At 38.7% G+C, this 15,165-nt stretch overlaps 1 protein-coding gene across 3 annotated transcripts in view; it reads left to right on the top strand.

The window, feature by feature from the left end:
• Positions 1 to 15,165, top strand: part of TNFRSF19 (TNF receptor superfamily member 19) — a 70,255-nt gene that overhangs the window by 3,579 nt on the left and 51,511 nt on the right. For 2 of the 3 annotated variants that reach the window (XR_010606960.1, XM_065644412.1), the window contains exons 2-3: positions 10,165 to 10,253; positions 12,038 to 12,148. Coding sequence is in view for 2 of the 3 variants with exons in the window: in XM_065644412.1 (XP_065500484.1) it covers positions 10,188 to 10,253; positions 12,038 to 12,148 (177 nt within the window). In the remaining variant the exon portion in view is untranslated. Of the gene's footprint in view, positions 1 to 1,180; positions 1,264 to 10,164; positions 10,254 to 12,037; positions 12,149 to 15,165 lie in introns of those variants that run through there. The other variant, XM_065644420.1, reaches the window with a different exon arrangement.

The following is a 15,165-nucleotide window of genomic DNA, read 5'->3' as shown; positions in this document are numbered from 1 at the left end:
TTTTGCAGCAACAATTTATCTCTTCTCAGTCATCTTGCTGTATTCCAATAAGCACTGCTTGTTTTTACAGAAGTCCACGTGGCTGGTGAACTCCAAAATGTTATCTCTGTGAGAAGCTCCCAAAAAAATTCTGTTTATTTGAAAAAGCTTTACTGCCAAGTATATCCATTACTTCATTCTCTTCAGAACCTAACTCAGTTCTCGGTATATCCATACAACCGTAGTCAAATCATTAACTTTTTCGTTAGAAGTAAAGCTAATGAGTGAAATCCCTGCAGTAGCAGTTCTTTCACCAGTTTCTCCAAGATGGGTTTCACTAGTCCTGGAGCATCACTAACTTCAGAAGAGCTCCTAATTCACGCCACAGTAGCCGTAAAGTACACCCTTTCTAGTGATTGCGAACAATTTATTCTCTGTGAAGGGCTGGATTTCTGAACTCGCCTTTCGTATTGACACTGTGCTCATAGCTGGGTAACTTGTCACCTGCAGAATTGAAAAATATTTCAGAATCTGAGACGGCAGGAAAAGAAGTTAAAGTACTTTGGAGAAAACTTTGGAGTGCCTTGTCAGAGGGCCTCCATTGTGCTTTTTGGGTTGAACAGGCAGAAAGGACTTTGGCGAATTACAAGGACTCCTGCACTCACCTGAATGGCTGCAGAGGGTCTTGCCCCGTACATTTACCAACAGCCCGGCGCTAGCCAGCCAATGGCACTTCTAAGTCAGGGCTCACGCTGGGGGAGATCAGCCACACCAAAGCTGCAGCCCCAAATCCCAGGCTGCCTCTGCAGATAGGGCGGCCCGCACTGCACCACCTCGGTGCGCTCAGCAAGCCCCCGCCATCCCTGACAGAATAAAGAGGGACCCGAGCGCCTCATTCGTGGTCCACCCTGGTTTAGCACCACCGTGCAAGGCACACCCCACCCCTCAGCACCAGGCACACATCTCCTGGCGGGGAGGAGGCGGAAGCGGGAGGGGGGCCCCTCCCGCGCCTCGCGGCGGCGGCCGGTAACGGCCGGTAACGGCCTCTCCCCGCCGCGGGGCCCGCGCGACGCCCGACCGCCGCCGCCTCCTCGCCGCGGGGCACGTGGGCCGGGGGACTGCTGATTGGCTGCCTCCGGTCACCTGAGCCCGGCCCCCTCCGGCGCAGGAGGGCGGGGAGCGGCGCGGCGTTGCCGGGGTGACGGGGCGAGCCGGCGCGAGCGGAGGTGAAGGAGGGAGCGGGCGCCGCTCGGTGCGGGCGGCCGGCGGGACGCGGCGCGGCAGGTGGGTGCGCGTGTGGGAGAGCCGGGCGGGCCCATTCTCCTCAGTCCCGGAGCGTGCTTGGCCGATCCCCTCTGTTAGAGGGGCGCCGCCTCCCTCCCTTCCGCGGGCAACAGGGACGCTCTGAAGTGAAGGTGCGCGGAGCGGCGCGGCCACGGGGGGGAAGCAGCGGCGCCTCCGCTTCCCGGGGATCCGCGGAGCTTCCTCTCGCCATCTCCCGGGGCACCGGCCTGGCTGGGCGCTGAGCCGAGAGGGCTGGGCGGCCGCAGCCCCGCCGGGCACCGGCCCGCTCTGCCTCCCCGTTGCGCGTCGGGCCCGCCGGGTGCGGGGGGAGCTGATGGGAACGAGCCTCCGCGGAACGCGCAGGCTGCGGGGCGGGGGGAGGCGGGCGGAGGGGAGGGCTCCGCCGGGTCCCTTCCTCCCCGAGATGGCTCCAGCTCCGCCGATCTCCAACCGGCCCCTCTGCCCCGAGGCGTCCCACGGTGGGTGTGAAGGGCACGGCGCAGCGAAAGGGACTTGAGGCTGATGTTGCTGGTTCTGCAGAGCTCGACAGCCTTACGAACTCCTCCGCGCCCCGGAGTGCGGCGAACAAAAAGCCCCTGGAAGCTGGGCTGTCGTGTTCACAAGCTCTTCTCGTGTCTACTGCATAAATAAGTTGCTGTTTGCTTCAAACAGTTTTGGAGCTGAAGTTGAAGGAACAGGAGCTAGTAACTTTTTCTCTTGGTTGGTAAGAGGTTGAAAAGCCCCAAATTATGGTTCTGTTGAAAAGCCTTTGATTGTTTGACTGCCTTTCCTGGTGTCTGTCTCCGTTAATCTGACCTTGGACAGAAAGCTTTACCTGATGTTCACAAAAAATCTTGATACTGAATACCTATTTACCGCCTTTATACTTACAACTATTTTAAATGGATGCTTTTATCAAATTACAAAAGGGGTCCGGTAGCACTTAATATGAGCAAAAGTGTCACATTGATTCAATCTGTAGGTTTATTAATCTGATAGGTTTGTTAACTACTGCATAATGTCTTTAAAACACACCTTCCCCATCACGTGTAAAACTAGTTAGGTATGCTACCTGGAAGCTTTTTACCATAGGAGCAAAGAGGTTGTTCTTTTTTAGAAGTAAACTTCATAGTTAGTTCAGTAAGATCCTTAAATTGTCAGCTAAAGAGGCAATAAATTACTTTTTTTCACTTTCCACAGCTTGCAGTTGCAATCCTAATAACAGAGAATGCTGAGAATAAAAGTAACTCGTGTCTGTGCTTTTTAAGACATTGCATGCTATCCAAAACCACCAAGTGTGGCTGGATAAATGTAACACATTGGCATTGCACCATTGCAATAGTTAATGTGTTAACCAGCCCAATGCTTTATAATTTAAAATTCTTAAAAATTACATTGAAAAAGAACTATTAGTATACTTTGATATAAATGAAATCTGAATGTAATAATGGCATTCTCATTTTATTGTATTACTTATTCACATATCTAAGTGCAAACATGTACAAATGCAGCTCTGCACTGAGGTTTCATCTAGCACAGTAGTGTCTGCTAGAACTTGAGATGCATGAGATGTACTAAGCAGAAGGAGCAACATGTTTTTATCATAGCTTTGATGTTGAAGCACAGAATTGTTAATTCTTTATGTGAGTAGTCTCACCAGCTTCAATGGGATTAGGAGTTCTGTGAATCACAGTTTCTAATCCTCTAGAAAGCTTTAAGTGTAGGAAAAAATGTCACCACATTGCACCTTTGTTATGATATTTCACTCTAGTGGTGGTCTGGATACGTCGAAGAACATAGATGATAAAACTATTTTACATAGTTTTACCAGCATGGATTTGGAACATTGTTTGTAAGTAGCAAAACGGGATGAATTATGTAGTTCATTCTCAAGTTTTGCTGATTATACTCTTTTTGAGACACTGGGATACAATGCATTCTGTAAATGTTTTATATGATAGTGAAGACACTGTAGAGATGATGCTTTGGGGTGTTAAAGTATCACCATTATTCTTGTAAAGTCAGGTACTTCAGCTAACATAACTCAAAGCATATGGTACTCACAAAGAGCACAAATATTTCCTGGCTTTGTGTAAATCTCCTTTCTCTCCTCCCTCAGCTGCTAAAATAGATGTAATTGTTTTCTGTCACTGATGATGTTCCAACTTTAATCTTCTGTCTTTACAAAACTAGAAATAAATTCATAGCTGCCTAATTTTGCACAATTTCATTTATGGCAGCTTCTGAAAAATACAGATTTATTCAATATGATATTTAATGTGGCGAATGATACCTAACTGACAGTATTTTTTTCCCCCACATGGGCCTTCTCAGAGCAATTGGAGCAAATGTGGTCTGACAACGCCTCATTTACTTCACAAATGGGAAGAGTACAAGGGTTGTGATCAGGGTGTAAAGGGAAGGTGTTCTAGAATATGAGACAGAATAACAAATTGTAGCTCTGTAGCAGAAGTTCTTGTCCCTAACTTGTTCCCTTTGTTTTTATCATTGCAGCAGCACAAATACTTTCCCTTCTCTTGTTTCTTGCCCATGGGGCACTGACTCTGCCAAAGCCATCTGCCACTCCTTGTCACTTTATTGCATGCAGTTGACAGCTGCAGGTGGGAAACAAGGCAGTTAGAAGGGAGCTGAAATCCTGTTCGTTGGATACCAGAGACCTCTGTTGGCAAGATAAGATGGTTATACTTTCATCCCTCTTTCTTATCCAGAACTGCTCAGAGTACTCTTTGCCAGTGTTATAGGGAGCATGAAAAGTGGTCATCAGGTATGAATGTCAAATAAAATATGGGAAACTTACAAGATCTAGGGAAGTTAAGTGAATTTGAAGTTGAGACCCTTCACCTCTTCTAAAGTTTCCCTTAGAAGATGGATGTTGTTGACTTCAAAGTTTTGATGCTAACCTGTATGAGAAACCTGCAGGTAGACCATAATTTAATGATGCCGCCTGGAGTCTTGAGGTGATGTGTCTTTCATGGTTAAGCTTTATTTTTTGGAGAGAAGGAAGAAATATTTTTCTGACAGATTGGCTTTGAAATAGAATGATCGCTGCTGATCAGTCAAGCAAGTAAACATAGGAGTAAATTTTGGTGGTCAGTGGATTTGAGGATTCTGGAAGGCTGGAAGTTCTTATTTCCACAGTACATTTATTGTCAGGTTGGTTCAAAAGTAATTGCAGCTTTGTACTGTGAATTTTAAATCATTATAACTAGGCTCAAACACATCTTTATTAGTCAAAATGGGAACCATTACAATCAACACGTTTTTGCCAATGAGAAATAAGTTTGTTTATTCCTGTAGCATAAAAATCTGTGCTTTGTGATTCAGTGAACTCTTAGAAAGCATTTGCTGCATCCTGCTGGTTGTGGAAGCATTTTTCCCTGCAAAAAGTTGTCAAGATATTTGAAGAAGTGGTAGTCGGTAGGCACATGAGGGAAAACTTCATAGGCCAATTCCTTCAGCCTTTGAAGTGCTGGTTGTGCGGCATGTGGTCAGCTGTTGTTGTGGAGAAGAATTGGGCCCTTTCTGTTGACTGACGCTGGCTGCAGGCAGTGCAGTTTTTGGTGCATCTCATCAATTTGCTGAGCACACTTCTCAGATGTAATGGTTTCACTGGGATTCAGAAAGCTGTAGTGGGTCAGAGCGGCAGCAGACCACCAAACAGTGACCGTGACCTTCTTTTGGTGCAAGTCTGGCTTTGGGAAGTGCTTTGGAGGTTCTTCTCAGTCCAGCCACTGAGCTGGTCATTGCCAGTTGTTGCATAAAATCTGCTTTTTGTTGCACATCACAATCTGATCAAGAAATAGTTTGTTGTTGTGTAGAATAAGAGAAGACGACACTTCAAAACCACAATTTTTTTTCTTTTCGGTCAGCTCATGAGGTGCCCAGTTATCCAGCTTTTTCACCTTTCCAATTTGCTTCAATTGCTGAACGACTGTAGAATGGTCGACACTGAGTTCTTCAGCAACTTCTTGTGTAGTTGTAAGAGGATCAGCTTTGATTGCTCTCGTTTAGCCATTGTCAGCTTCTGATGACCGACCACTACGCTACTCCTCTTCAAGGCTCTCATCTCCTTGGAGAAACTTCTTGAACCACCACTGCAGAGTACGTTCTTTAGCAGTTCCTGGGCCAAATGCGTTGTTGGCGTTGTGAGTTTTCTCCACTGCTTTACGACCCATTTCAAACTTGAATAAGAAAATCGCTCTAATTTGCTTTTTTGTCTGACATCATTTCCATAGTCTAAAATAAATATAAAATAAACAGCAAGTAATAAGTCATTAGCAAAAAAGCATAAAGCCAGAAAAGCACATTAAAATGATGTATAACATCGCCACATTTATTTCAGAATGTATTCCAATATCAAATGGCAAATTTCAACAGTGCAAAAACCACAGTTCCTTTTGCACCAACCTAATACATGTTCCTAATTTATTGTTTGATATTGCCCTCTGTATACGTATGTATAGTAGACCCCACACAACTTTAAAACTATGCAACCGCATTTCTTAATGGCAGTTCTGTGTCTTGAGTTCAGGATATTGCCAATGATGATGGCTTTCCCCCAAGTATTTTGAGCACATATATTACTGTTAACCTAAAAAGATACATGTGGAATGATGTACTGACCTTAAAAATGTGTCCATAGTTGTTTTTCATTTAATACAATTAAGGATAACTGAACTCAGCATTGCAAATATCAGCATCTGCACAAGAACAAATAATGTCTAAATATATTGAACTTCTATTTGGTCATGCATAGTTTAGAGGCAAAAACTTCTTCTGGTTAGTTCTTACTTGAATGCATATGAGGTGAATGGCTTGTGTCCAGCAGACATCCGTGTAATGCCTCTTGATTTCAAGAGAGAACAAATTTGCCCAATGGCAACCTATTATTAAGTGCTGCAGTGTCTGCTTTTTAAGCAAGGCTTTTAACCAAACTGGAGACAGAAACAGGAAACAAGCAGCTGGCACAGTTATGTCTCCTTTGGGACCTGGTTTCAATACAATGAGTTACTGATGTGCCTTAACTCATTTGCATTATTTTAATCAAAATGTTGTCATTAAAAGAAACGTTTTATTTTTTGCTCTCTTAGCAATGTTTCTTTTTTATTGTACGTCAGTTAATTTCTTTCTTGCATGTTAGAGCCAGTATATAGTCTTTGTTTCTTTTTGGTAGGAACTGGGACAATAAGCACGACGACTGCATGATACAATACCACAGGCATTCATACGGGTCTCCTGAAATGATTTGAATATGTTTTGGTGCTACTAAACCTACTGAAGTGCACTGAAGCTTAAGGCCCATAGACCTACAAGCTTATTTTGGAAGATTTGATGGTTATAAAATACAAATTATCTAGGGGATATCTCATATCATAGACTTAGGGATTGCATCGTACACATAATGATCAGTCAACAAATTTGAAGCTCAGTAAAATGTGTAGATGAGTTGGAGAACTCCATGATAGTCTGATGCCACTTCTAAACCACTTGAGTTTGGAAGTATACTCTGGATTTTGGAACTCCTGATGTTTGAAGGTGTTGGATTTGGCAGGGGTGTTATAAAGGCAGATGTGCTTTTAAATATAAAATATTTCACAGGTGCAATAAAATTTTCACACCTAAGTCAACAAAATGTGGTTTAGTACAGCATGCTTTTCTGCATGCTTTCTATGTTCTAAAAGTCTTTGAGTTACTTGCTGTAAGAAGATCATCTTACATACAGATATGACCACTCCAAAAGTGAAATACAAGCTGTCAGCATGACCAATAACATTTTGAAAACTACTTGTTATTCTCTAGTACCTTCTACTACCTACTACTAAATCTACTGGCCAGATGATTGGGTTATTATTTATTTTCTTTATTTTTATATACTTCAGGTGACCTGCTCAGAAAAAATACAGACTGTTTAGATTATGCCACAGCTTCTTATTTTAGATCAGTACAGCTCACCAATATTGTTTGTATTGATAATTCCACATGAAACTTGACGTAAAAATAGACAATTATTACAATATTCAGTTTCTTTTTGATGCGTCGCACATCTATTTTCAGAAGCAAAAGTAAATCCTAAAGTTTAAAATGAAACATACTTTTAACCTTATAAAGAATCCTATTTTAATTTTTTTGTAGTATTGTATAGAAGTTCATAATTGCATTAGAACTGTGCTATGTTTTATTTATTTAACAATAATATTATTAAGGAATGTAATGACTCTAAATTTATACAACTTAGAATAATCACTTGACATTCAGTTCTAGGCAACTCGGTTACACTTACAGCTTTATTTCACTTGCACACTTGTGTAAAGTTTTGCCTCCTATAGCAACTAAGAAATCATATAAACTATTTAATTTTTTCCACTGAATGCCATTATATGAAAGCAAGAAGTCAATGGGTTTTTTTCTCACAAATTATTTTTGTTTCTGCATGATTCTTTGAATTAATATTTAATCAGTTTATATCATGTAGCTTTTAGACTTTTAGCTTTATTGTCTTGTCTGCTCTGAATAAAGTGAAGTTAAGCTTGTTTTGCAGGACTGCTTTTCTGTAATATTGTGTAGACTTGTTTATAATATTACCCTTCTTAGTTCTTTTTTTAATCTTTTCATAACGTTATGAATGTCTGTAACATCCAAACTTTATATAGATTGAACAGCAACAAGCTATTTTTCAAAGTTACTGAGGTGCAAAATCTCACAATTTGTCTTGTGTCTAATCTGTTTTTACGTAGCAGATCTTCAGTTATTATTTGGCCAGAAAATATATGATGTATGTTTTTATCCATCTTGTTTCTTTCCAAATATAGGTGAGAAACATTTCTTGAAACTTCTGAGTTCCCTTAGCAGTATTTTTATTGTCTCTGTCCACTGTTTGGTCTTTGCTATTATTAATATTAGAAATGGTTTTGTTCTGATATACCTAATTATTTTTTTCAGCATTAGCACTTTCAGCTTCTCATGCCAACCTTGTGCACTTAGTAACTCTTAAAACTTGTTGACTCTCCCTTTCCATTTTTCCATTTGTTCTACAATACTTTTTTACATCAAATTGTTGTATTTGGGTCATCCAGAATTCTGAGATTTCCCATTTCATGTTTGTCTGCTTTTTTTTTTTTAACTCAGACTTGAAAAAGCAACTTATGTCGAATACTCTATCTGTATGTATTTGCATTTCTTGATGGTATGTCTTCTTTTTTACACATGTTGACATGCATATAATCTGACAATTGTCATTGGCCCATAGACCATTACCATTACTAAGTGAGAAATAACCATAAAAATGTAATCTTGGCTTTCCTATAGAGTGCTGCCTGACACATCTCTTTGTATGTTCTGTTCTTCCTAGCAGACTTGTGCTGTTTTTACACTTCAAAATACAATTTATCTTAAAAGATATGAATGGTGACACTGAAGTGTGCTTTCTTCTTATAATTTGAAATCATTAATAAGGGTATTCATGCAGTAAAATCTGAAATTGTGTGTTAGTTGTAGTTTATGCTCACTCTGGTCGTATATTTTTTGAAGTGTATTATGCCTGTTAAATTCCATATTGTAAAGCATTTTGCAACTGTTCTTAATAGTTTTCTCTACAACTTTCCTTATGTTTTGGATTCTATTGTTTCATTCGTCAAACTCTTCTACTCTTAAAGAATAAAATTACTGATTTTGTCTTTTAAAACAGTGTAGTTAAACATCAGTCCTTAAGCTCTGAAATAGACCAGAAATGTTTTAAGCATTGTTTTTCATATCCAGCTGAAAGCAATGACATTATATTACTGTCATATAAGGTATGCAAATTAGGGTCAAATTCAAATAGCATCTTATTTAAGATGGATTTATTCATTCTTTTCCTGTTATTGTTGCTATATAATTTGGATTTCTGGACTAAAAGTTACACTTGCATTTCCAGGTAACTGACAAAACTAAAATGTAAGAAACCAGAAGCAAACACAAAGAGTCAAATAAGCAAAAGGAAAGTAAGCGGAGAAAAAAATAATCTGTTGGCTCAGCACAATATTCATAATGACTTTGAGGGTGCAGATTTAATAATAAAAAAAACCCCTAATCCCAAATTAGATCTTCCTTTCCATGACAGTTTTGAATAGTTCCCTTGTTTGTTTTATTTTTTTTCCTATCATTTGTTTGTTACTACTTCTTAAAAAATAACTAAGCAAGGCTTTATGGACTCTTCTTTCTTGTTTTTCTGAGATTATGATGAAAATTGTCTGACCTAGGATATGATTTGGTTTTGCAGTTTAAAATGTCTTCTATAATAGCCTTTGCCTACCAGATCATAAACAATCATGTTAACACCTCTTTAGAAGTTAATATCTCTTAGGTAAGTGGTATATATAGATCCTGTATATGACTCCAGTTCATTGCAAAATGAAGTAGGTTATTTTAGCCACTAGGTAAACCCATTCTGCTCCACATTGCAACATAGAAGGAACGGTCTTGTGATCCGCTAAGTCTTGGCGGATACATGGCATATTTGAAGAAATTGATTTTTGTCTGTTGATCAGGTACTTAGTTGGGCATCTAACACACAAGAAAGATATGTTAGGGATGTTTGATTTTAGACTTAAAAATGTTTGTCTTCTCTAGTCTAGACTGATAGCAGTCTCTTCTTTTGAGAATTAAGGCTATAGAAACTTCATGTATATTGCCTTATCTTCTCAAAAAGGACATGATTTTCAAAGCATATGTTTGTTGTTTAGCTTCCAGGAACCCATCTGAAATACTTTAATGGCATTAACAGGTATATGTTTTGATGTGCTGAATGACACGAAGTACTGTGGACGTGACTTTTGCAATTTAAACAACGTCGTGAAATATAATGGTTTTTTCCTTATTTTCTTTTTTTTTTTTTTTTCCTAGGGAGACAGGTCTAATAGTTAGAAATGGATGCTAAAGGATTACAAGGAGAAGATAAACTGAAGATGCTCATAATTTTACTAGCATATTTGGTAAGTTTGTTTGTTTGTTTTTTGCTTTTTTCTCCCAGGATGAATGTTGAAAAAAGAATTTTGGATACAAGAATGGTGTCTTTAGTTTTAAACATTACTGCTAACACTAAAAGTCTTAAACATGTATATGCAGGCAATTGCATATGCATTTTATCAATTTAAAAGTGAGCTTGGTCAACTGATTTGTATAATTTCTTACTACTCCTCACGTCCAGTTAAAAATTTTTACCTTGTGAGCCTCTTCATAGCAGAAAGGCTGGACTAGGACAGAAAATATAGGTGAATATAGTGCTATGAAAGTGGTACTGCAACACTTCAGAGGGATGACGGGAGTTCTCGCCAATTTGCAGTGACCATCTCTTAGTACAGTATGCTATATACATAGTTTAGGAGTTTGCAGTATTCAGTTTATTGACAGAAGATGGCATAGCACATAATTACATTGCCTCCTAAACATATTTTAACTCTGGTTTGCAGAGACAAGCTCTAGAACTTCAAAGGGTTGCTACTCCTACATTTATCCAGTCCTAAAATTACATTCAGACCTTTGAAGGCTGATGTGGCCCCCGGTGAAAATGAGTTTGACACCCCTGATCTAGAACTAAGGGTAATTAATGCTTCACAGCTGTCAGAAAGGCTTTGATCCTTCTGAAAAGGTTAATACACAAGTAAGAATTTAGTATCAATTGTGGAAACCACTTTCTGTGATGGAAGCCTATATGCAGAACCTGAGGGAATGGCAGGAAGATGTGCCAGGGGAGGTTTAGGTTGGGCATTAGGAAAAGGTTCTTCACCCAGAGGGTGGTGGAGCACTGGAACAGGCTCCCCAGGGAGGTGTCACGGCCCCAAGCCTGACAGTGTTCAAGAAGAGACTGGACAACGCCCTCAGACACATGATGTGAACTGTGGGGTTGTCATGTGCAGGGGCAGGAGTTGGACTTGATGATCCTTGTGGGTCCCTTCCAACTCCAGACATTCTATGATTCTATGCAGACATTTAATTTAAAATTCTATTGAGGGAGCTCACAGGGCTTGCAAATGTTCCTGGGTAGGATTCCAGTGATTATACTGAGACTCTGCATGGCTGATATTACTGTTTATGGTATTTCTCATAACCTTAGTTTCTGGTTTGGTCAGATAATGTACTTAAATGCCTTTGAAGGCAGAAATTAGATTCTCTCTCATTTGTCCTGTTAAATATAAAGCAATACTGAAATTTAGAATAAACAATATTCATACAGGTTTGGGATATTTTTTAAGTTTCCAAAAGGTTAGAGCAACCTTTTAAAATCTCCAATATTTCTGTATAAAGGACTAGATTTTAGCTTATTCATTCAATTGTAATAGCATCATTAAAAAAAATTTTAAAATCAAAGAGATGAAACAAGGCAATATGATGTGGCATAGCTTACTGTCATGAAAATTGTAGCTTTAGTTAACAGTCATGTGCATCTTTCATAATGTCAAGTAAGGTGAGGAACCTAAAGTGGAATTTAAAGACACTTAATATTTGAACCTGACAAGTGCCAAATATCAAGCAGGTCTTCTAAAAATTGTAAAATTATGGCAAGACCTTCACTATTAAGAACCTTTAAAATTCAGGCCACTTATCCATATTTGGAGATAGATTTTTAATTTTCATTGCCATATTTAAATCTTTAGATAATGCAGAATGTTATTTTAAAGATAGAAACAGATTTATTTCTCAGATTTAGAGTTTACATAAATTACATGTTAATCACAGATTATTATATTTGGTGAGTTGACTTTTTTTTTTTTTTAAGTTAAACAGGGTTATTTGTGAGACTGGAGATTGCAGAGAGCAAGAATTTAGGGACCACACTGGAAACTGTATCCTCTGCAAACAGTGTGGACCTGGAATGGAGCTCTCAAAGGTAAGCAAAGCATGCTTTGCTTTGTTTCCAATAAGTGCATTTATGTATGTGGTTAGAATAATAAAAATATGTATTCATGTGGAAATATTTTTTAATTATTTTGGTGTTTGAACATATTACAGTCTTTCAAGTACCTTGTTTTCTGGTTCTCTTTATATAAAATACTCAGTTCAAAAAATGATGATGCCCTTAATAAAGTAGGCAGTAACATTAGAGATCTGGTTATAGGATCTCTAATTAATTTTTTTTTTTTTTAATGTGAGTTAGTGCTACAAAGGGGTAAAAAACTCCAGGGAATTAGGACTGGATAACCTCACTGTGTAGCGGAGAGTACAAAAAATGAATTTCAAACTAGTCTTTGGTACAGACCACTGGGGATTGATTTTTACAATGCTGACTTTCAGAACCAGTTCTGGAGTTTAGGTGAAATTGCCACTATAGACAGTGTTTAAATATTTTCTGTACAACAACTTGTCTTAACAGAATGGTTTGTAATAAAAATAAGGGGAGAAGCAGGTAAATACAGATTAGGATTCAAGTGAGATCTGAGATATTTTCTTAGAACAACTGGAAGACAGGTGATTATGCTGTTTTCACTGGCTCAGTTCATGTTGGGAAGCTAGATTCAAGTGAGGCTCAATTTCTGTATTTTACAATTTATCAAACATGTTATAAGCCTTAGCCATATCTTTATGCAGTGTAAAGTAATTGGGAAGGTTGAGGCCAGAAAAATACACAGTAATATGTAAAAAGCACATAAGAAGTCCTTGTTAATATCATGGAGAAGGAAAGATTTCTATTGTGAGTCTCATGTAAATGTTTTTTCTTTTACAACAACTGCGCCTCTTCCAAAAGAAAATCCCCACAAAAGTTTTGGAATTAGCAGGTTTTTTAGGAGTACAAAAATGAATCAATGGAGATGAGCAGTGACTGAGGTTATGGACTGGGATTCAGTAGAACTAGAAAGTTAACTTGACAAATTTCCAGCAAAATTCCAAGTCTGAATGCAAGTCATGAGGGCAGTCTTAGTTGCTTGCAGCACAGAGAAAGCAGGTGCTATGTATAAGCAAAGATAGAGAACAACAAAGGAAGATACAGCTGAAACAAGAGGGAAGGGTATGGTGGGATCCACTAACTCGATCCCTGGAGGTGAGAGAGATCACAGAATGAGTTCTGTGTCGTGGGGAGACTGGATCTTTTGGGGGAGCAGGTATGTCATGATAGGGGTGTGAAGATGGTCAGACAAAAACAAGAGAGTGCAAGCTGGTATCCTGAAAGGCGAGCAGACTTTTTGAGTCTTGTGCATAAGCGTAAGACACTTTTCTCAGCATCCAGCTACTATACCTGCATCCTTCCCATTGTTAGAGTGTAAAACTGTGGCCCAGATATAACTCTGCAGTTTGATCAATACCTGATAGGTGGGGCCATAAAGCAAGAGAGAAGTAGCTGCCCTGCCCAGTGCCTTGGCACATGGTAGGGCAAACTGCTTTCTACTCTTACTGATAATGCAAAAGGGATGATAAAAGTAGAATTTAGAGTGGTATTTAAGAGTGAAATTTAATTTTCAGGGTTGCTTTTGTAGGCAAGTATGTTATATAGATCTAAAGAAAAATTTAAAATTTTATTTTTTAACATTTTTTTACGAGACATTACTAAGTCTGGTGTGTATGTGTGTTTAAACAACAGGGAAGAAGCTTTCAGCTTTGTGGCTTTGTATTACTATATTTAGCTCTGAAAAAAACACAAGTATTCTGGTTTGTGGGTGGTTTGAAGAGATTTACTGAAATTGAGTGACACATTTTCCATATCTCTCCACCCCTTGTAGCTAGTGTTCAGTGCATTAACTGAAATACTTAGTTTCACACTTCAGTGAGGATTCCTTTCTATGTTAGGCAGTATTAGTTAAGGTTTAGTCATACAAACAATGCTCTAAAAGTAACAATTTGAAGGTGATTAACAGTATGGATGTGGTTTTGTTTAGTTTTTTGGTTTTTTTTTTCAGATTTGCCTTGAATTTGAGGACTGAAAGGTTCTGGGGGCTGTTTTAATTTATAAAGGCACTTGTAAATATGGCACTTTATAACAGTCGTCCTACTAAAGCAGTGTTATATGCATTGATGTAGCATACTTACCTAGTTGGCAAACGAAAACCAAAAGCATAAAAACTAATGCCCTCAGTAATTACACTTTTCTTTGAATTTAATAAAAAATGCTAAACTGAAATAGGAAAGTTATAGTTATGTTTTTACTTCAACTAGTTTTGATTATAGTCTGATAATACTGATTCTTAGGACTAGTTTTTCTGAAAATATAATTGCTCAATTAATTTCAATGTGTAAGCAATTACTTCTCCCAGACATGAATAGGGTTTCAAATATTATTTTTTGCTACTATATTAGAACTGAAATAACTAAACAGCTTTTGCTCAAACCTAAGTGTGAGTGGAAGCATAATTTCCTTTATAAACAGAGGTACAGTTTTTTGTGAATCGTGGTGAAGGATGTGGTGCTGTGGCTGTTACTGAAACGCAATTGAAAGTAGTTTTGCTGAACTACAGTTTCAAGCAACAAAATGTGTTAAGTCAAAGGTCAGAACGCAAAGGGAAAAGGGATTTAATGATATACTTGAAGTAATTTGCAGCACAGGAGGAGTTTTGTTTGCCTGGGTTTTTTACATGTGAGAAAGCACTGATGTAATTATCCTGTAATTTAACAACAGTTTCGTAATAACGAATGATGTGTCTGTTTTCCTATCAAATATTTCATGCTTGTGGATAAAACTAGATATACTGCTGGATGTGTGAGCGTAACTCTTAAGTACATAGTAAAATATAATGATATCAGGGGGTTTTTTTGTTGTTCATTTCCCACCCCCCGCAAAGTGTTTTAAGCAATTGACTGACAGGTTTCAGACTTTGCATCAGCAGTATGGATAAATGTGCAGGGCAAAATACCCCCTGTACAGAGTGGGTGTCTGTATATACTTATAAGTATATACACACATTTGTGTCTGTATAT

The sequence above is a fragment of the Caloenas nicobarica genome, chromosome 1 (genome assembly GCF_036013445.1).
Source record: "Caloenas nicobarica isolate bCalNic1 chromosome 1, bCalNic1.hap1, whole genome shotgun sequence".
Lineage (NCBI taxonomy): Eukaryota > Metazoa > Chordata > Aves > Columbiformes > Columbidae > Caloenas > Caloenas nicobarica.
The sequence above is the reverse complement of the archived record's forward strand: the minus strand, read 5'-3'. Positions and strand labels throughout refer to the sequence as shown.